This window comes from Nerophis lumbriciformis, linkage group LG36, assembly GCF_033978685.3.
Source record: "Nerophis lumbriciformis linkage group LG36, RoL_Nlum_v2.1, whole genome shotgun sequence".
Taxonomy (NCBI): domain Eukaryota; kingdom Metazoa; phylum Chordata; class Actinopteri; order Syngnathiformes; family Syngnathidae; genus Nerophis; species Nerophis lumbriciformis.
The window spans coordinates 21065071-21088591 of record NC_084583.2 but is presented as its reverse complement, the minus strand read 5'-3'; the positions used below and the strand labels follow the sequence as shown (position 1 = coordinate 21088591).

Genomic DNA, 23521 nt, shown 5'->3' with positions numbered 1-23521 from the left:
CGTTCCTGGGTGTTGTTGATAACACCCAGTCAGAGTTTTAACGTGCACTTACAGATGTAGTGACCAACTGTAGTTACTGACAGTGGTTTTCTGAAGTGTTCCTGAGCCCATGTGGTGATATCCTTTACACACTGATGTCGCTTTTTGATGCAGTACCACCTGAGCAATCGAAGGTCACAAGTATTCAATGTTGGTTTTCGGCCTTGCTGCTTACGTGCAGTGATTTCTCCAGATTCTCTGAACCTTTTGATGATATTACGGAGCGTAGATGGTGAAATCCCTAAATTCCTTGCAATAGCTTGTTTAGAAATGTTGTTCTTAAACTGTTGGACAATTTGCTCAGGCATTTGTTGACAAAGTGGTGACCCTCGCCCCATCCTTGTTTGTGAATGACTGAGCATTTCATGGAAGCTGCTTTTATACCCAATCATGGCACCCACCTGTTCCCAATTAGCCTGTTCACCTGTGGGATGTTCCAAATAAGTGTTTGATGAGCATTCCTCAACTTTCTCAGTCTTTTTTGCCACTTTTTTGAAACATGTTGCAGACATCAAAGTCCACATAAGCTAATATTTGCAAAAAATAAAGTTTACCAGTTCGACCATGAAATATCTTGTCTTTGCAGTCTATTCAATTGAATATAAGTTGAAAATGATTTGTTTGAATTCTCTTTTTATTTACCATTCACACAACGTGACAACTTCACTGCTTTTGGCTTTTGTATTTATTTTTAGATTCCTAAAGGGCCCTCACAGAGAGACTGTCTTAAATCTATAGTCACATCACTGCTTATATACACACTCAGTATGCAATAAAAAAAACAAATGACCTTATTTTGGTTGAAATAGGCTTTTTAAAAGGCATGTAAAAACCTTCATAAGGGTTTAGACTTTCAAAAGATGGGGTTGACCTACATAAATGATGTGACTGTCAACCAAAAAAGTGTACAATGACAAAAACATATTTAAATAAGATTATTTACAGTTTATGAGTGCCTTGACTTCATACTTCAAGTAGAGATTAGCCGTATCATTGATTATCATCAGTCAAAGTCAATCAAAGTTTATTTATATAGATCAGGGGTGCTCACACTTTTTCTGCAGGCGAGCTACTTTTCAATTGATCAAGTCGTGGGGATCTACCTCATTCATATATATCATTTATATTTACTTATTTATGAAATATATGTTTTTGTTAACAAGTTAAAGGTGTTTAATGATAATGCAAGCATGTTTAATACATATAGTTAATATTGTTAATAAATTAAAGGTGTTTAATGATAATGCAATCATGTTTAATACATATAGTTAATATTGTTAATAAATTAAGGGTGTTTAATAATAATACAAGTATGTTTAATACATATAGTTAATATTGTTAACAAGTTAAAGGTGTTTAAAGATAATGCAAGCATGTTTAATACATATAATTAATATTGTTAACAAGTTAAAGGTGTTTAATGATAATATAAGCATGTTTAATACATATAGTTAATATTATTAATAAGTTAAAGGTGTTTAAAGATAATACAAGCATGTTTAACACATATAGTTAATATTGTTAACAAGTTAAAGGTGTTTAAAGATAATACAAGCATGTTTAACACATATAGTTAATATTGTTAATAAATTAAAGGTGTTTAATGATAATGCAATCATGTTTAATACATATAGTTAATATTGTTAATAAATTAAAGGTGTTTAATAATAATACAAGTATGTTTAATACATATAGTTAATATTGTTAACAAGTTAAAGGTGTTTAAAGATAATGCAAGCATGTTTAATACATATAATTAATATTGTTAACAAGTTAAAGGTGTTTAATGATAATATAAGCATGTTTAATACATATAGTTAATATTATTAATAAGTTAAAGGTGTTTAAAGATAATACAAGCATGTTTAACACATATAGTTATTATTGTTAACAAGTTAAAGGTGTTTAAAGATAATGCAGGCATGTTTAACACATATAGTTAATATTGTTAACAAGTTAAGGTGTTTAAAGATAATGCAAGCATGTTTAATACATATAATTAATATTGTTAACAAGTTAAAGGTGTTTAATGATAATATAAGCATGTTTAATACATATAGTTAATATTGTTAACAAGTTAAAGGTGTTTAAAGATAATACAAGCATGTTTAATACATATAATTAATATTGTTAACAAGTTAAAGGTGTTTAATGATAATATAAGCATGTTTAATACATATAGTTAATATTATTAATAAGTTAAAGGTGTTTAAAGATAATACAAGCATGTTTAACACATATAGTTAATATTGTTAACAAGTTAAAGGTGTTTAAAGATAATGCAGGCATGTTTAACACATATAGTTAATATTGTTAACAAGTTAAGGTGTTTAAAGATAATACAAGCATGTTTAACACATATAGTTAATATTGTTAATAAATTAAAGGTGTTTAATGATATAGTTAATATTGTTAATAAATTAAAGGTGTTTAATAATAATACAAGTATGTTTAATACATATAGTTAATATTGTTAACAAGTTAAAGGTGTTTAAAGATAATGCAAGCATGTTTAATACATATAATTAATATTGTTAACAAGTCAAAGGTGTTTAATGATAATATAAGCATGTTTAATACATATAGTTAATATTATTAATAAGTTAAAGGTGTTTAAAGATAATACAAGCATGTTTAACACATATAGTTAATATTGTTAACAAGTTAAAGGTGTTTAAAGATAATGCAGGCATGTTTAACACATATAGTTAATATTGTTAACAAGTTAAGGTGTTTAAAGATAATACAAGCATGTTTAACACATATAGATTCCTTTCTTTCATGAAGACAAGAATATAAGTTGGTGTATTACCTGATTGTGATGACTTGCATTGATTGGAATCAGACAGTGGTGTTGATAACGTCCGCATTTTCGAATGAAGGAGAAAAAAAGTCCTCCTTTCTGTCCAATACCACGTGGAAGTGGTTGGTTTTTGGCATCTTATTTGTCCAGCTTCCGTACTCCTTTGTATACACTTTACAAGAAATACATTGTCGGCAAACTCCGTAGCTTTGCTAGCTTGTGCACGCCAGCTTTCTGAGACTCGTTTTGTTAGCGCAACTGTGCAACTGTGCGGTCGGTCTTTGGAGTTTTGACGACAGGTACGGCGCCAGAGTCTGTTGAAATAAAGTGTTTCTCGCCTTCCAGGCGGTAATTTTAATGAGCTGGCAGCAGCCAGCGTCATCTCAGAAGACCCTCGGGTGCCGTGAATGTCAATCAAGTGACGAAAGTGACGTCATAGTGAAGATTTATCATCGCTCATTTTTAGGATTATTTTTTTAATGCCTGGCTGGTGATCGACTGACACACCCTCCGAGATCGACCGGTAGCTCGCGATCGACGTAATGAGCACCCCTGATATAGACCTTAATCACAAGTGTCTCAAAGGGCTGCACAAGAGGATAATAAAACCCATATTGATACATCATTATGACTATATTATTATATTTATTAGTGCATCTACTGGGTGTTAAGCCTCCCCTGTCTTTAAAACATAGAGAAGCCTTTGCTTTGAACTTGAATTAAGGGTCCTTGAACGCACCACAGTTATATGCCATGAGATGCAAAACTGAAAGTAAAACACCTTATTTGACGCTGCCACAAAAAGATTTATCACATTTTTAACTTCCTCCTATCTAATAGTGGTGCTGTGTGTGAACGCCTAAAGGTGAGCGTTGATGACGTTATAAACAGTGAAAAAGGGGTGGACGTATCGATCCATCCATCCATTTTCTATAGCTTGTCCCTTTTTTTTGAGGGGGGGGGGGTGTACACCCTGGACAAGTTGCCACCTCATCGCAGGGCCAACACAGATAGAAAGACAACATTCACACACTAGGGACCATTTAGTGTTGCCAATCAACCTATCCCCAGGTGCATGTCTTTGGAGGTGGGAGGGGCCTATCCCCAGGTGCATGTCTTTGGAGGTGGGAGGGGCCTATCCCCAGGTGCATGTCTTTGGAGGTGGGAGGGGCCTATCCGTCTGCTGCGTTCGACACCGTCGACCACGCCACCTTAATCACTCGTCTTGAGAACTGTGTGGGCATTAAGGGCGCCGCCCTCAACTGGTTCCGGTCGTACCTAACCGACAGGAGTTTTTGTGTAAAAGTAGACAGTTTTATGTCGTCCACAGCTCCTTTACCACATGGGGTCCCCCAGGGCTCAATCCTTGCCCCAATTTTATTTGCGCTTTACCTTCTCCCCCTTGGTTCTATTTTTAGGAAGTACAGTATTGCATTTCATTTTTATGCCGATGATTGCCAGATTTATTTTCCCATGGCACAAAATAACACGGTTCAACGTCTTATTGACTGCCTGCACGACATCAAAGTCTGGCTTTCAGCTAACTTCCTGAGCCTAAATGAAGATAAAACAGAAGTTATGTTGTTCGGTCCAAGTCGCTCTCCCTCCCCCAACGTTGACCTCGGCACTCTGACCCCGTATCTCAGCGACTCTGTCACAAACCTGGGGGTAAAGTTTGACTCAGATTTTAAATTCGAAAAACAAATCAGCAGCGTCGTTCAAAAAAGCTTTTATCAATTACGCCAAATAGCGAAAGTGAAACCGCTTCTATCAAGACATGATCTTGAGAAATTAATCCACGCTTTTATCTCGACTCGTCTTGATTATTGTAATGCCCTGTATGTTGGCATTAGCCAGGCCTCCCTCGCCCGCCTGCAGCTCGTGCAGAACTCTGCTGCTCGTCTGCTAACACAGACCCGCAGACGTGAGCACATCACCCCTATTTTAGCGTCCCTTCACTGGCTCCCTGTGCGTTACCGAATACATTTTAAACTCCTTTTATTTGTTTTTAAATGTCTAAACAACCTCGCGCCAACCTATCTCTCCGACCTCCTTCAGCCTTACTGCCCCACCCGATCCTTAAGATCAGCCGATCAGCTGCTGTTGACGGTCCCTGACACAAGGCTGAAGCTTAGAGGTGACAGAGCTTTCGCCGTTGCTGCTCCCAAGCTCTGGAACGACCTACCCCTGAGTGTTAGACAAGCCTCCTCTCTTCCTGTTTTTAAATCTCTCTTAAAAACATACTTTTATTCCATGGCTTTTAACACTGAGTGATCTCCATCCTGCAATGGCGCCCCATAATACACCTGCTGTGATCCTGTTTTTATGTTTTTATTAATTCTATTTTAATTATTTATGTTTTATCGTGTTCTGTTTGTGTTGTGTTGTGTTTGCTCGGTACTCGTTTTATCTTTTAACCTGCTCATTGTACAGCACTTTGGCTACCCCTGTGGTAAATTTTAAATGTGCTCTATAAATAAAGTTGATTTGATTTGATTTGATTTATCCCCAGGTGCATGTCTTTGGAGGTGGGAGGGGCCTATCCCCAGGTGCATGTCTTTGGAGGTGGGAGGAAGCCGGAGTACCTGGAGGGAACCCACGCAGTCACGGGGAGGACATGCAAACTCCACACAGAAAGATCCTGAGCCCGGGGATTGAACCCAGGACTGTTCAGGCCTTTGGATTGTGAGGCACATGCACGAACCCCTGTGCCACCGAGGGGTGGACGCATTGATCCAAATATTGATACCAAGGTCTATGTATCAGATCTTTTGCCCCTCCCTGCTCCGCTACTACTGGCTACTGTATGTTTCATCAATCTGCCTGCAATGGAAGTTATTTATGTTGTTTAATGTTGTACTAATACTAAACACATTCCTAATCTGATTCAAACCTTTTAATTTAACTTTGACAGCAAAATGTATTCACTCTTAAGACTTCGTCTGTTACAAAAGAAAACAATCTTAAAACCTTTACAAAAGCCCAGGGCCTTGATAATGTGGCCTACCTAGTGGTTGTGGCTCTGCACGACCGCATGCTGTTTATGCAGGTGTACCTAGCAAAGTGTCACGTTACCTTTGATGTGGGCTTCCATTTCCTGCCTCAGCTCTTCCTGTAAGCCTATCACGGTGTCCGAACTCTTTCTGCTGCGACCAAGCTACCAGAAGAAAACATAAGTTTATTTTATTGACATCATTATATATATATTTATTGTCATTTTTATTAATTTGACGAGTAGCTTGCTGTATAGTTTAGTATTTTTATTTAGACAAAAATATGTTTGTAAAGTATGATATAATACTGTAATATTTGTTGCAATATTGGATACTATTAAAGTTTAAAATGTATGCAATTTCAAGCTGTACTTATATTTTTTTTGTCAAAATGAACAAAATCAATTACATTTAGTGAGAAAATATTAAGTACTTTATAGAGGTGTCCGATAATATCGGACTGCCGATATTATCGGCCGATTAATGCTTTAAAATGTAATATCGGGAATTATCGGTATCGGTTTCAAAAAGTAAAATTTATGATTTTTTAAAACGCCGCTCTACGGATTGGTACTCGGACGTAGGGAGAAGTACAGAGCAGTTGCGTCTCCCAGTCATACTTGCCAACCCTCCCGGGAGACTCTCGAATTTCAGTGGCCCTCCCAAATATCTCCCGAGGCAACCATTCTCCCAAATTTATCCCGACTTCCACCCAGACAACAATATTGGGGGCGTGCCTTAAAGGCACTGCCTTTGCGTGCCGGCCCAGTCACACAATATCTAGGGCAGGGGTGCTCATTACGTCGATCGCGAGCTACCGGTCGATCGTGGAGGGTGTGTCAGTCGATCATCAGCCAGGCATTAAAAAAATAGTCCTAAAAATGAGCGATCATAAATCTTCACTATGACGTCACTTTCGTCACTTGATTGACATTCACGGCACCCGAGGGTCTTCTGAGATGACGCTGGCTGCTGCCAGCTCATTAAAATTACCGACTGGAAGGCGAGAAACACTTTATTTCAACAGACTCTGGCGCCGTACCTGTCGTCAAAACTCCAAAGACCGACTGCACAGTTGCACAATAAAAGCGCTGCTTCATCCTGCCTGCGCTACCAAAATAAGAGTCTCAGAAAGCTGGCGTGCACAAGCTAGCAAGCTACGGAGTTTGCCGACAATGTATTTCTTGTAAAGTGTATACAAAGGAGTACGGAAGCTGGACAAATAAGATGCCAAAAACCAACCACTTTCATGTGGTATTGGACAGAAAGGAGGACTTTTTTTCTCCTCCATTCGAAAATGCGGACGTTATCATCACTACTGTCTGATTCCTATCAATGCAAGTCATCAGAATCAGGTAATACACCAACTTATATTCTTGTCTTCATGAAAGAAAGGAATCTATATGCGTTAAACATGATTGTATTATCATTAAACACCTTTAACTTATTAACAATATTAACTATATGTGTTAAACATGCTTGTATTATCTTTAAACACCTTTAACTTGTTAACAATATTAACTATATGTGTTAAACATGCTTGTATTATCATTAAACATCTTTAACTTGTTAACAATATTAACTATATGTGTTAAACATGCTTGTATTATCATTAAACACCTTACATTTATTAACAACATTAACTATATGTGTTAAACATGCTTGTATTATCATTAAACACCTTTAACTTGTTAACAATATTAACTATGTGTTAAACATGCTTGTATTATGATTAAACACCTTACATTTATTAACAACATTAACTATATGTGTTAAACATGCTTGTATTATCATTAAACACCTTTAAATTATTAACAATATTAACTATATGTGTTAAACATGCTTGTATTATCATTAAACATCTTTAACTTGTTAACAATATTAACTATATGTGTTAAACATGCTTGTATTATCATTAAACACCTTACATTTTTTAACAACATTAACTATATGTCTTAAACATGCTTGTATTATCATTAAACACCTTACATTTATTAACAACATTAACTATATGTGTTAAACATGCTTGTATTATCATTAAACACCTTTAACTTATTAACAATATTAACTATATGTGTTAAACATGCTTGTATTATCTTTAAACACCTTTAACTTGTTAACAATATTAACTATATGTGTTAAACATGCTTGCATTATCTTTAAACACCTTTAACTTATTAACAATATTAACTATATGTTTTAAACATGCTTGTATTATCATTAAACACCTTTAACTTGTTAACAAAAACATGTTTCATAAATAAGTAAATATAAATTATATATATGAATGAGGTAGATCCCCACGACTTGATCAATTGAAAAGTAGCTCGCCTGCAGAAAAAGTGTGAGCACCCCTGATCTAGGGCTTTTCACACACACAAGTGAATGCAAGCATACTTGGTCAACAGCCATACAGGTCACACTGAGGGTGGCCGTATAAACAACTTTAACACCGTTACAAATATGTGCCACACTGTGAACCCACACCAAACAAGAATGACAAACACATTTCGGGAGAACATCCGCACCGTAACACAACATAAACACAACAGAACATATACCGTATTTTCTGCACCATAAGGCGCCCTGGGTTATAAGCCGCGCCTTCAATGAACGGCATATTTCAAAACTTTGTCCACCTATAAGCCGCCCCGTGTTGTAAGCCGCATCTAACTGCGCTAAAGGAATGTCAAAAAAACAGTCAGATAGGTCAGTCAAACTTTAATAATATATTAAAAACCAGCGTTCTAACAACTCTGTTCACTCCCAAAATGTACGCAAATGTGCAATCAATCACAAACATACGTATATCAACATGGACAGAGCTGCGTGAAAAAAGCCACCCGGCCTCTTCGCGTAAACTTAAACTTACCTTAACCACTCGCTCATCTTTTCTTCATCCATCCCTTCGAGTTAGCTTTTATGATGACGCCGGCTGGAAAGGTCTCTTTTGGCAAGGTCTTCCTTTTGAATATCACCATGGGTGGAAGTTTCTGGCCATTAGCATGGCAAGCTAGAACCACAGTGAAGGATGACTTCTCATTCCCTGTGGTGCGAATATTCACCGTACGTGCTCCCGTTGTATCCACAGTGCGGTTCACAGGAATATCAGTTGCTGTGAAATAGTAATCCGTGTGCGGATGGAGAGATTGCGTCTTTTCATAAACCGGATCCCGGTCGCTTAGTAGGAGCCATTTTGTGGTCTTTACAGATGTAAACACACAAAGGAAATGAAACGTACGGTGATATCCGCGCGCTTTTTCTTCTTCTACGCGGGCGGGTGGTTGCTTACAGTAGAAGAAGAAGCGCTTCCTGTTCTATGGGGGCGGGTGCTTACCTTGGCGGTTGCTTGCGTAGAAGAAGAAGCGCTTCCTGTTCTACCGGGAAAAAAGATGGCGGCTGTTTACCGAAGTTGCGAGACCGAAACTTTATGAAAATGAATCTTAATATTTATCCATATATAAAGCGCACCGGGTTATAAGGCGCACTGTCAGCTTTTGAGAAAATTTGTGGTTTTTAGGTGCGCCTTATAGTGCGGAAAATACGGTACCTAGAACCCCTTGCAGCACTAACTTTTCCGGGACGCTACAATATACACCCCCCGCTATCCTCTACCCCCTCAACTCAACCCCGCCCACCTCAACTTCCTCATGCTCTCTCAGGGAGAGCATGTCCCAAATTCCAAGCTGCTGTTTTGAGGCATGTTAAAAAAAAATAATGCACTTTGTGACTTCAATAACAAATATGGCAGTGCCATGATGGCACTTTTTTCCATAACTTGAGTTGATTTTTATTTTGGAAAACCTTGTTAGGTTGTTTAATGCATCCAGCGGGGCATCACAACAACATTAGGCATAATAATGTGTTCATTCCACGACTGGATATATCGGTATCGGTTGATATCCATCCATCCATCCATCCATCTTCTTCCGCTTATCCGAGGTCGGGTCGCGGGGGCAGCAGCCTAAGCAGGGAAGCCCAGACTTCCCTCTCCCCAGCCACTTCGTCCAGCTCCTCCCGGGGGATCCCGAGGCGTTCCCAGGCCAGCCGGGAGACATAGTCTTCCCAACGTGTCCTGGGTCTTCCTCGTGGCCTCCTACCGGTCGGACATGCCCTAAACACCTCCTTAGGGAGGCGCTCGGGTGGCATCCTGACCAGATGCCCGAACCACCTCATCTGGCTCCTCTCGATGCGGAGGAGCAGCGGCTTTACTTTGAGCTCCCCCCGGATGACAGAGCTTCTCACCCTATCTCTAAGGGAGAGCCCCGCCACCCGGCGGAGGAAACTCATTTGGGCCGCTTGTACCCGTGATCTTGTCCTTTCGGTCATAACCCAAAGCTCATGACCATAGGTGAGGATGGGAACGTAGATCGACCGGTAAATTGAGAGCTTTGCCTTCCGGCTCAGCTCCTTCTTCACCACAACGGATCGATACAGCGTCCGCATTACTGAAGACGCCGCACCGATCCGCCTGTCGATCTCACGATCCACTCTTCCCTCACTCGTGAACAAGACAACAACGGTTGATATCGGAATCGGTAATTAAGAGTTGGACAATATCGTCAAAAAAGCCATTATCGGACATCTCTAGTACTTTATAGACACATATCATTTCCAGGTGTTTGCGGGCCAGATAAAGTGATGTCACGGGCCAGATCTGGCCCCCAGGGCCTTGAGTTTGACACCTCTGAGATAAATAATAGATATGTCGTGGTGTTTCCAATCAGGGAGTGTGTGGAAAAAAATAATGTCCCCTCTGGAGGGCATGACAATACACATTTGAACGACTGGTACAGGATGTCAAAAGGGAAAACAATGTAATTATCTTCCACTAGATGGCAGTAAGTACATGACTAACCTGTGTATCCACATTATGGACATGTAAAGTTCATGTTTGTAGACAATAAAAGACAAACCTTAAATTGAATCCCCTCTGATTCTTTCCTCCTCCTCTCCCATGCCTGGTCTTTGACAATCTGTTCAAAAAAGAGCACGCAGCATGTTTGTTTGCGTCGCTGAGGATGTTTCATCTGACAACTGACCTGCAGGTTTTGTACAAGCTCAGCCAGCCTGAGTGTGTCATCACACGCCTCACTTCCTGCCTCCGCCATCATCTCGCGTCTCAGCGTCGTAACGCGGCCTCGGATCTCTCGCTCCGCTTCACGAGGACGCCAGCAGCGCGCCGCCGCGGCCTTTGTTGACAGGCGCTGGACTTTTTCAGCCAGAGACAAAGCAGACAGAGTCTCGCCGTCCATGTCACCTGTAACCAGGAGGCGAGGCTTGTTTACAGGATGAAGACGACAAGATGTGGAGCAAGTTAGGCTTGGGCGGAGGTCAGCACCTTGGGGTTGGATGAAGTAGATGAGAGTGGTCCTGCTACTTCCTGTTAGTGCGTCACGTAGCAGGCAAGGCAAGAGCGGGTGTGTTTTCATGACTTCGCCTGGCGTTTGATCCACGGCCGCCAACAGTGGGTTGACCCTGGAGAGCACCCCGATAATGTTAGCCTGCATAACACAGTAGCTGTAGTTTCTACCAAACATTACAAAGGTGCATACAAGTGGTCCTCGTTTTTCATCGTTCCGTGTTAGAATCAGAATCAGAATCAGAATCAGCTTTATTGTCATTACGCAAGGTAACGAGATTGAGGCCATTCCATACAGTGCGATGTGTGCATGCTAGAAAAACAATGTGCAAATATATAGAAATATAAAAAATGTAGAAGTGCAATGAATATGGTGTGAAATGAATATATACATGAAAAAAAAACAAAAAAAAACAGGGTGGTTGGTGGAATGGGTTATTGCACCGAAGAGAAGGCAGTTATGAGGGACAATGGGGCAGTCCGTTCAGGATGGTTATGGCCCTGGGGAAGAAGCTGTTCTTTAGCCTGTTTGTTTTGGTTTTAATGCACCTGTAGCGCTTCCCAGAGGGCAGCAGGTGGAACAGGTCAGAGCCAGGGTGGGTGCTGTCCTTGATGATGGCACTGGCTCTGTTGAGGCAGCGGGAGGTGTAGATGTCCGTCAGAGAGGGGAGAGGGCGGCCGATGATCTTCTGAGCCGTCTTGACCACTCTTTGCAGCCTCTCCCTGTCTGCTGCAGTGCAGCTGCCGTACCATACCGTAATACAGTAGGTCAGCAGGCTCTCGATGGACGAGCGGTAGAAGGTCAGCAGCAGGTCAGGCTTCAGGTTGTACTTCCCGAGGACTCTAAGGAAGTGTAGCCGCTGCTGAGCCTTCTTGATGATTGATGTGGTGTTGACTGTCCAGGAGAAGTCATTAGAGATGTGGACTCCAAGGTACCTGAAGGTGTGGACCCTCTCTACACGCTCGCCGTTGATGTAGAGGGGGGCAGGGTCGGTGCTGCTCCTCCTGAAGTCGACGATGATCTCTCTGGTCTTGCTGGTGTTGAGAGCGAGGTTGTTCTCCGAAGACCAGGCCGTCAGCTTCAGGACCTCCTCTCTGTAGGCAGCCTCGTCACCCCTGGAGATGAGCCCGACCACTGTGGTATCGTCGGCGAACTTGACGGTAAGGTTGTCACTGTGGGCCGGACTGCAGTCATGGGTGTAAAGGCAGTAGAGGAGGGGGCTCAGCACACAGCCCTGTGGGGAGCCGATGCTCAGCGTGCGGGAGGATGAGAGGTGAGGGCCAAGTCTCACATTCTGGGGTCGGTCCATTAGGAAGTCCCTTATCCAGGCGTTTGTGAGAGGGGGGAGGCCAAGAGTGTCCAGTTTATTGCAGAGTCTGTCCGGGATTATTGTATTGAAGGACTTTATGTAGTTATGAATGTGCTGTCATAATTAATAAAAGTAATAGTAGTCCTTAGGATCAGATAGGACTTTATTGTCATTGCACAGGTACAACAAAACTATGTTTTCAGCACAAACCCGTTCAAGATTAGACAAACAAACAGTGTACAGGGTTACAGAACAGGAGCGCTGATGGGTCGCCAAAGGCGCCCCGTAAAAGATAAGAAAAAGGTAAAACGCTGGGGAAGAAGATGAGTAAAAAAATACAATCTAGACTGGGCTCCTAAGGGGGCCTAGTCTGGAGTGGGGAAAAAAACTCCATGCAATGCACACATAAACATGTTACATTTAATCACGACAACTCGCAACAGAGGGGCGGGGAGTTGGTGCCCTGGAGGTCGACTGCTGCTATGAAGCGCTGTCAGCCGTCCATCACCCCGAGGCGAAACAAGCGGTGGTGAAGGCGGGGCGGGGGGGGGGTATGTGCCCATTGTCTTGGGTGCAGAGGTGGGTAGAGTAGCCAGAAATTGTACTCAAGTAAGAGTACTGTTACTTTAGAGATTTATTACTCAAGTAAAAGTAATGAGTAGTCACCCAAATATTTACTTGAGTAAAAGTAAAAAGTATGTTGTGAAAAAACTACTCAAGTACTGAGTAACTGATGAGTAACATACACACACATATCATATATATATATATATGTATGTATTTATATGTATATATATATGTATATATATATCCATCCATCCATCCATTTTCTACCGCTTATTCCCTTCGGGGTCGCGGGGGGCGCTGGAGCCTATCTCATATATATACATTTATATACACATAAATTGATATATACAGTATATCATTTATATTTATTTAGTTTGCCGTTTTTGTTTACATGTTAAAGGTGTTTTAATGAATATACATGCATGTTTAACATACGGATTCCTTTCTTTCATGAAGACAAGAATATAAGTTGGTGTGTTACCTGATTCTGCTGACTTGCATTGATTGTAATCAGACAGTAGTGATGATAACGTCCACGTTTTCAAATGGAGGAGAAGAAAAGTTCCTCCTTTCTGTCTAATACCACATGAAAGTGGTTGGTTTTTGGCATTTTATTTGTCCAGCTTCCATATTCGTTTTCACACACTTTACAAGAAATACATTGGCGGCAAATTCCGTAGCTTGCTAGCTTGTTTGCGCTGGCTTTCGGAGACTCTTATTTTGTAAGTGCAGGCGCGATGGAGCGGCACTTTTATTGTGAAGACAGGAACTGTGCAGTCAGTCTTTAGGCTTTTGACGGGATGTACGGTTGAAATAAAAACGTGTCTTTTTTCCTTCACACTTTTGATTGATTGATTGAAACTTGTATTAGTAGATTGCACAGTACAGTACTTATTCCGTACAATTGACCACTAAATGGTAACACCCCAATAAGTTTTTCAACTTGTTTAAGTCAGGTCATGTGACCGCCTGGCTCTGTTTGATTGGTCCAACGTCACCAGTGACTGCATCTGATTGGTGGAACGGAGTGAAACGTCACCAGTAAGGCAGGCACTTTGAAGGTCTGTCTGACAGACCAAAACAAACAAAGCGTGCATTAACAGATCGATAAAAATTAGTAGCGAGTAGCGAGCTGAATGTAGATAAAAGTAGCGGAGTAAAAGTAGCGTTTCTTCTCTATAAATATACTCAAGTAAAAGTAAAAGTAAGTTGCATTAAAACTACTCTTAGAAGTACAATTTATCCCAAAAGTTACTCAAGTAGATGTAACGGAGTAAATGTAGCGCGTTACTACCCACCTCTGCTTGGGTGTGATGATGTAATGTTCATAGACTGAGGCCGATCTGTATGCAAGCAAAAGTTCGACTCCAGGTGTCGTTGAGGAGGGAGGTAGGTTAAAAGCGTCCATCATTGAGGTGTCCTCGGGGGTGTTTTCAGAACAGCCTGTTCCTGTTGTTCACAGCGTCATGGCCATTCGAGGGAGTCAAATCGTAGATTAGGATGTTTTTTTTCCGCGAGCAGACAATACAATGACTTGTCTGTTCTATTCGTCCATGCTGGCTGCTCTCATATTCAATTTTCCTTTTCAGCAAGCTTCTCCATGATGTGATCCATCTTGCGATTCAGTTCAGAAATCGCCAGTCTGTGATCCCACAGCCCAGCCCAAACCTTCCATTGCGACCAACAGCCTTTGGGCCACTTGAGTGGCTGCCATCGTCTTAAGAATTTGACGATACATCAGAGCAATGCCCAGCCCAATCAGCAGGTGTCCCGCGATCACGGTTCCAAATAGGTAGATGTCTTCCACGTCCTTGATGGAAAGGACTGAGAGGCACATGATTCTCCATTTGTCCCAGGAACCTCTCACGTACCCCGCAGCAATGGTTCCATCAGGGCAGCCAGGCTCCCCCAAACCTCTTTTCCTCGTTCGAAAAGATTTTGTCAATTGCGTCGAGAGTCCAGCTGATCATATCCATGTTTGATGTTCAGATTTGAGGACAGGGCAAAAAAAAAGGCTTCAAAAAAGTTCAGACAAGACAAAACAAAGAGAGCAAGCTGGGAGAAGAAGGGAGCGGAAAAAAATGCGACCGCCCTCACCAAGAGGCAAGACAGAAAAAATATATATAAATAAATTTTAAAAAAAGTCTTAAGTCCTTAAGTAGTCCTTAGTGTCCAGATGACCGACATTTCACTTCTCTATGTATTTTTAGCTCCTGAAAATACAAAACCCAAAACCAGTCACTCTGCAATCAACACACCTGACCCTTGATGAGTCTCCTGCCTTCATAAGCCAACGTGTCTTGTGTTCCGGTGCCAGAACGTAGCTACCTGTACTTGTACAGTAAGCCTCTCACGTCTCTCGCTTCTTTGCTCATGCGCTTCCTCGCTCTTTGTGTTTCCTCTCCGTCGTGCTCACTGTGTCTTGTCTTGTGTCGTCATCCAGCAACTCGTCGTCATCCCCTGGTTTCGAGCTGTGTTTCTCGTCTCCCTGGATCCCTCCTGGACTCTCTGCTGCCTTCCTGGATTTCGACCTCACGCCTGCCTTTGGACCACAACGCCTCGCTCCTGCCCCTGACCTCCTGCCTGTCCCTGGATCTCTGAGCCTGCTTTTCCCTTTCTGGACTTCCGCACCGATCTCAACACGCACCTTCAAAACGACCTGGTAACACTCCTCATATACTTACCACACATTGTCACACCATATACATTTGGGTTAATCACACATTTCATATATATTTATATATTTCAATAAACACGCTGCAAGCTAACAACGTCCCCTGCCTCCATGTCGTCTCCTTCTCCCACTAATAATACTACTAATAATTAAATAAAGCATTTAAGTCCCATCTTAAAACTCATTTGTATACTCTAGCCTTTAAATAGCCCCCCTGTTAGACCAGTTGATCTGCCGTTTCTTTTCTTTTCTCCTCTGCTCCCCTTTTCCTTGAGGGGGGGGGGGGGGGGGCACAGGTCCGGTGGCCATGGATGAAGTGCTGGCTGTCCAGAGTCGGGACCCGGGGTGGACCGCTCGCCTGTGCATCGGCTGGGAACATCTCTACGCTGCTGACCCGTCTCCGCTCGGGATGGTGTCCTGCTGGCCCCACTATGGACTGGACTCTTACTATTATGTTGGATCCACTATGGACTGGACTCTCACAATATTATGTCAGACCCACTCGACATCCATTGCTTTCGGTCTCCCCTAGAGGGGGGGGGGGGGGTTACCCACATATGCGGTCCTCTCCAAGGTTTCTCATAGTCATTCACATCGACGTCCCACTGGGGTGAGTTTTTCCTTGCCCGTATGTGGGCTTTGTACCGAGGATGTCGTTGTGGCTTGTGCAGCCCTTTGAGACACTTGTGATTTAGGGCTATATAAATAAAGATTGATTGATTGATTGATTGATTGATTGATAATGATTTCAAAGCAAGTAATCCATCAAATTGTGCAAAGTAAAAGTAGCAATAGATTTCATGGTAAAATTGTGAAATTTACTGTGGTTTTTACAGCATTTTTCTCTAAATGAAAAAAACTGTACTTTTTTTACTGTAATAAACTGTGGTGCCGTTTTGGCATTTACAGTAATACAACCAAAAATCTACAGGTATTGATTTGCATTAAATAACAAACAAACTGGCAGCTCAGGTGCCAAAATTTCACTGTAAAATTGCAGTTTTCTTATTTACAGTAAAAAAAACAAATGTGAATTTTACAGTAAAATTTCGGCAACTGAACTGCCATTTTTTTTTTTTACCATAAAAACAACAGTACTGGTGGTATAGCTAGGACAGGGGCAGTATAGCTCGGTTGAGGCGGTGTAGCTCGGTTGGTAGAGTGGCTGTGCCAGCAACTTGAGGGTTCCAGGTTCGATCCCCGCTTCCACCATCCTTGTCACTGCCGTTGTGTCCTTGGGCAAGACTTTTTACCCACCTGCTCCCAGTGCCACCCACACTGCTTTAAATGTAACTTAGATATTGTTATTAGATATCGTATTGAGTTACGAGAAAAAAGCGCTATATAAAAATAATTCACTTCACTGTTTTTCCATTTACAGTAATATACACTACATTTTGAGGTGAAATTTTTGCCACTTACTGTATTATTATTTTTAGGGCCCGCATGGCCCATTGCATAAGGACTCCCTTTGGGAGTCCTTATGCAATGGGACATAAGGACCTATTGAATTTGTAAGGTTTTATTCTTTATTCTTCCGCCGCCACATTAAACTGTAATTTGACCCACTTAACATGCTTCAAAACTCACCATATTTGACCCACACATCAGGACCTGCGAAAATTGCCTTTTTTTTTTTTTTAAAACGAACCACAAAACTCAAAATTGCGCTCTAGCGCCCCCTAGGGAAAAAAAAAACTAGACTGCCTGTAACTCCCACTAGGAAGGTTGGAGAGACATGAAACAAAAACCTCTATGTAGGTCTGACTTAGACCTACATTTCATAATAGTACATTCTCGGGCTAAAATCAACAGGAAGTTGGCAATTCCCCCTTCAAGACAAAAAAGTACTAAAAACAGTCACTTTTGCCTCTTTGAGCTGTAATTTGACCCCTTTAACATGCTCACCAAACTGAACGCACACATCAGGACTGGCAAAAATTGTGATCTAATAAAAGAACCTAACCCCAAATCTCAAAATTGTGCTCTAGCGCAATTTTTTAATGAAACGCACAAAAAACTGCTCCTCGGATGAAAAAACTGACAAAACTGCCTGTAACTCCCACTGGGAAGGTCGGAGAGACATGAAACAAAAACCTCTATGTAGGTCTCACTTAGACCTACATTTCATAAATTGACAACCCCCAGCAAAAATCAACAGGAAGTTTGCTATTCCCCCTTCAAAACAAATGTTTTGTAAAAACCGGTCACCTTCCTTCAAACTAACACAGGAGAGAGATTAAACCCTTGTGTATAAAATAACAGAACAGCGTTTTAATACCTGCTCCGGTTTTGATTTAATGACCCTTCAAAGACCCGCTGCGCTGATGCTGCTGCGCTGCTGTTTTTTTAAGATGGCTGCTTAAAAGCAGGAAGCACCGGCGTGCCCACACAATGCAGACAAGGTAGGTACACTAGACAAAAGTATTGGGACACTTAGGCCGAAAACTGGACAAAAGTATTGGGACACTTAGGCCGAAAACTGGACAAAAGTATTGGGACGCTTGGGACTACAACTTGACAAAAGTATTGGGACACTTAGGACTACAACTTGCCAAAAGTATTGGGACACTTGGGACTAAAACTGGACAAAAGTATTGGGACACTTAGGACTAGCACCTGCCAAATACGCGGGCCCGACCAGCGCTGCTTGCAGCTTTAATTTACACTTAAGTTTCAAAAAATGTACTCATAAAATGCATAAACAAATGGTGTAATAATAGTATTCACTGTTAGAAGCGGCCCCCTGGAGCCAAACATAACTGCGATGTGACACCTCTGATTTATTACATACAAAAAACTAAATGTCATTTTTTATTGACAAGTTAAAGTTAAAGTACCAATGATTGTCACACACACACTAGCTGTGGCAAAATGATTCTCTGCATTTGACCCATCACCATTGATCATTAGTTATTATTGTATTAAACTATTGTATTTAAAATGGGATTAATGTCGTTGTTTTTGTGCAAAATATTCAAGAAGCTGCTGGCCTATAAGAAACAAACTGTGCACTAATGAATTGATAAATCCAACATGTTATTGTTTTATGTTTGCAATTTATTATTGTGTTTGGAGTTCTGCAGGCCATGTGTTGACTTTTATGGGTTTATTTATTATTGGCAAATAGTGTAGAGTAATGCACAGCGTGTCGGCATCCATTAATGCTTGATTAGCAATTAAACGTAGAGCAATTAAATGCTGATAACAGCGTTCGGTTCTTTTCATAGATCATTACTTTCTTCATTACATACCCAAATGCACTTTGCAGCCACTTGGAAAAAGCGAGGACGACAATGTGATCTAATTAAAGTAAGAAGTGGCAAATACGAGTCGGGCATGTTGTCTGCTGTAGTACCAACCCTGTGGGGTCAGTCTTGCAGGCTCCTCCCACCAGGTTGAACAGCTGTAGCCTGCTGCGGCATAACTGCAAGTCCACCTCACCTGCGTGGACTTTCCACTCCACCGTCATTGTGAAGAGTATTGAACAGCAGCTGCTGGACACAAAAGCATTTAATCATTTAACCTTTTTCCACAATCCCACCAATCAAACTTTGAATTCAGTGTTGTGTAAGCAATCAGAGTGAGTCAGCAATTACACAACCAGAGTTTATCTGACCCACCGTAACGCTTCATTGGCCTCCTGTGCTTCCCTGCATGTTTTGTACAACGTGTAGGCCTCCTCCGCAGAATCCACGCACACCTCGCTTAAATCTCTGACAACACTAAAAAAAACAAAAGGGATTTTTGCCAAGTATAGAGAGAAATACACACAAGCTGCTTTTGTCACTGAGGTTGATTTGCGGTGTTCACCCTCCCAGGACTGGATGACGGACAAGACCCAGCGTGTTGGTGTCAGGGCTCAGGAGGTCCACACCAGCCCCGTCTGGGTTAAACTGAAAAGAAAACACACACCATGTTCACTAGAAATGTCCATGATTGGGGTTGTACCATACCAATATTTTGGTGCCGGTACCAAAATGTATTTCGATACTTTTCCAAATAACCACAAAAAAGTGTTTTATTGGCTTCATTTTAGCAGAAAATCTTACGATACACTAAACATATGTTTCTCATTGCCCTCAAAAAACTATTTACAAGTGTATATCTTACATATAGTCTAGGATTAGGTTAGAATTTGGGTTGTACGGTATACCGGTACTTGTATAGTATCCAGAGGTGGGTAGTAACGCGCTACATCTACTTGAGTAACTTTTGCGATAAATTGTACTTCTAAGAGTAGTTTTAATGCAACATACTTTTACTTTTACTTAAGTATATTTATAGAGAAGGAACGCTACTTTTACTCCGATACTTTTATCTACATTCAGCTCGCTACTAATTTTTATCGATCTGTTGCACGCTTTGTTTGTTTTGGTCTGTCAGACAGACCTTCAAAGTGCCTGCCTTACTGGTGACGTTTCACTCCGTTCCACCAATCAGATGCAGTCACTGGTGACGTTGGACCAATCAAACAGAGCCAGGCGGTCACATGACCTGACTTAAACAAGTTGGAAAAACTTATCGGGGTGTTACCATTTAGTGGTCAATTGTACGGAATATGTACTGTACTGTGCAATCTACTAATAAAAGTTTCAATCAATCAATCAAAAGTGTGAAGGAAAAAAGACCCTTTTTTTATTTCAACCGTACATCCCGTCAAAAGCCTAAAGACTGACTGCACAGTTCCTGTCTTCACAATAAAAGTGCCGCTCCATCGCGACTGCGCTTTCAAAATAAGAGTCTCCGAAAGCCAGCGCAAACAAGCTAGCAAGCTACGGAGTTTGCCGCCAATGTATTTCTTGTAAAGTGTATAAAAACGAATATGGAAGCTGGACATATAAGATGCCAAAAACCAACCACTTTCATGTGGTATTAGACAGAAAGGAGGAACTTTTTTTCTCCTCCATTTGAAAACGTGGACGTTATCATCACTACTGTCTGATTACAATCAATGCAAGTCATCAGAATCAGGTAATACACCAACTTATATTCTTGTCTTCATGAAAGAAAGGAATCTATATGTGTTAAACATGCATGTATATTCATTAAAACACCTTTAACATGTCAACAAAAACGGCAAAATAAATAAATATAAATTATATACTGTATATATATATATATTTATATGATATGTGTGTGTATGTTACTCATCAGTTACTCAGTACTTGAGTAGTTTTTTCACAACATACTTTTTACTTTTACTCAAGTAAATATTTGGGTGACTACTCCTTACTTTTACTTGAGTAATAAACCTCTAAAGTGACAGTACTCTTACTTGAGTACAATTTCTGGCTACTCTACCCACCTCTGATAGTATCGCAGTACTAATGAATAAAAAACGGTACTATACTCTGTTTAAAAAATACCAGTTCGCCATAATTTTTTTTTTTTACAAGCATGACGGCACGTCGTCGTCACATCGCGACATTGCTGGTTTTACGAGCAGTCGAGCATGTTCGGCAGCGCACAATCACAGAGTACTTACAAGCAGACAGTGTGTAGACAGAAAAGGGAGAACATTTCGAACATACCCCACATTTTGTGCTTCCCGCACCATCTTTAATAAACAGTAAAAGTTAGAGATGTCCGATAATGTCGGACTGCCGATATAAATGCTGAAAAATGTAATATCGGAAATTATCGGTATCGGTTTCAAAAAGTAAAATGTATGACTTTTTAAAAGGCCGCTGTGTACACGGACGTAGGGAGAAGTACAGAGCGCCAATAAACCTTAAAAGCACTGCCTTTGCATGCCGGCCCAGTCACATAATATCTACGGCTTTTCACACACATACTTGGTCAACAGCCATACAGGTCACACTGAGGGTGGCCGTATAAACAACTTTAACACTGTTACAAATATGCGCCACACTGTGAACCCACACTAAACAAGAATGACAAACACATTTCGGGAGAACATCCGCACCGTAACACAACATAAACACAACAGAACAAATACCCAGAACCCCTTGCAGCACTAACTCTTTTGGGATGCTACAATATACACCCCCCCGCTAACCCCCACCCCAACCCCGCCCACCTCAACCTCCTCATCCTCTCTCAGGGAGAGCATGTCCCAAATTCCAAGCTGCTGTTTTGAGGCATGTTAAAAAAAATAATGCACTTTGTGACTTCAATAATAAATATGGCAGTGCCATGTTGGCATTTTTTTTTTCCATAACTTGAGTTGATTTATTTTGGAAAACCTTGTTACATTGTTTAATGCATCCAGCGGGGAATCACAACAAAATGAGGCATAATAATTTGTTCATTCCACCACTGTATGTATCGATATCGCTTGATATCGGAATCGATAATTAAGACTTGGACAATATCGGAATATCAGATATCGGCAAAAAAGCCATTATCAGACATCTCTAGTAAATCATGTGTTTTGCCATTCTTCCTCTCCACCCTGTTTCCACTTGTATGTGCTCTGTGTGTGCGTTTTGACACACTTAACATACTGCGCCTCGGCTCTGTGCGTCACCGCCGCATGGCAGCATGTGAATTAGAGATGCGCGGTTTGCAGGCACAACTGCGGAGTCCGCGGATTATCCGCGGATCGGGCGGATGAAATTTAAAAAAATTAGATTTTATCCGCGGGTCGGGTCGGGTCGGGTGGTTGAAATAAAAAAAAATTAGATTTTAAATAGATTCAGGCGGGTGGCAGTTAAACCAATTGGGAAATATATATACATAGTTAAATGTTGTTACCCACATACGAAAAACTACCGCGCCCACCGCACCGACACCCCGCCTCGTCCGCCTTCGCCGCGGCCGGCGTCACGCGCAGCAGGTAAGCAGCTTACCTGCCCGTCACCCCCGTGGCCGGGGGCTCGTAACAGGGGTCACTCCGCGCGCTCCGCCCGCGCAGCTTACCTGCCCGCCACCCCCGTTGCCGGGGGCGCGTAACAGGGGTCACTCCGCGCGCAGTGCGCTCACGAAAGGGGTGGGGCTCACCCTGGTTGATATAGACAGCAGCTAGGACGGTGGCCATGGAAGTCGGAACCCGCTAAGGAGTGTGTAACAACCCACCTGCCGAATCAACTAGCCCTGAAAATGGATGGCGCTGGAGCGTCGGGCTCATACGCGGCCGTCGCCGGCAGCGAGACGCGCTTGGAGGTGCGCTCAGCGCGGCTCCCATATGATTGCGCACTGGTGTGCGTCTGGGTCGTGACAGCGTGGCACGCGAATGTCTGCACTGCATTGGATCAGTCTCCTTTCTTTAACAGGCAAAAGCTTTATATCCTCACTAATGCCTTGCATCGTCTATATTAGATATATAACAACGGGCGGGTGCGGGCGGGTGCGGGCGTGTGCAGTTCTGATCAAATGTTACATCGGGTGGATGGCGGATGGTTGACGACTTTCTGATGCGGTTGCGGATGAAATAATTGCCTATCCGCGCATCTCTAATGTGAATACATATTTTTAAAAGTACCGGTATTTTTCAAAGGCAGTATAGCGTCGTTTTTCCTTCATTAGTACCGGTATACCGTAGAACCCTAATCCATGATGGTGTGCTTTAGAGTCACATAAACAAACCTGAAGAAAGGACACGGAGATGAACAGCTCCTTCTTCACTTTTGACATCACATGCCTCAGCACGTTTGTCAACACCTACAAAAAGCAAACATACAGTTTGTCATAAACACCACAATGTTTGTGTGCATTTCTAATGATTTGTTTGCTGCAGGGTGAAAGTGCGACCACCATGAAAACAAGTGACGCTCAACTTAACAATGGAACATTCCCCTAACTGGCATG

The 23521-nt window shown here is 41.6% G+C and overlaps 2 protein-coding genes across 5 annotated transcripts in view; one reads left to right on the top strand and one right to left on the bottom strand.

The window, feature by feature from the left end:
• The window catches only part of LOC140677576 (SLC35A4 upstream open reading frame protein-like), a 31619-nt gene extending 25538 nt beyond the window's left edge, over positions 1-6081 (top strand). Inside the window, exon 3 of the mRNA XM_072912427.1 lies at positions 5355-6081. Within this exon, the coding sequence (XP_072768528.1) occupies positions 5355-5531 (177 nt within the window). The 3' untranslated portion in view covers positions 5532-6081. The remainder of the gene's footprint in view (positions 1-5354) is intronic.
• LOC133577097 (kinesin-like protein KIF3A) overlaps positions 1-23521 on the bottom strand; it is a 53636-nt gene that overhangs the window by 8536 nt on the left and 21579 nt on the right. For 3 of the 4 annotated variants that reach the window (XM_061930660.2, XM_061930657.2, XM_061930659.2), the window contains 8 exons: positions 23300-23374; positions 19562-19644; positions 19372-19473; positions 19111-19245; positions 11177-11313; positions 10878-11095; positions 10752-10811; positions 5918-5999 (listed from right to left, as the gene is read on the bottom strand). In XM_061930660.2, coding sequence (XP_061786644.1) covers positions 5918-5999; positions 10752-10811; positions 10878-11095; positions 11177-11313; positions 19111-19245; positions 19372-19473; positions 19562-19644; positions 23300-23374 — 892 coding nt within the window. The remainder of the gene's footprint in view (positions 1-5917; positions 6000-10751; positions 10812-10877; positions 11096-11176; positions 11314-19110; positions 19246-19371; positions 19474-19561; positions 19645-23299; positions 23375-23521) is intronic. The other variant, XM_061930658.2, reaches the window with a different exon arrangement.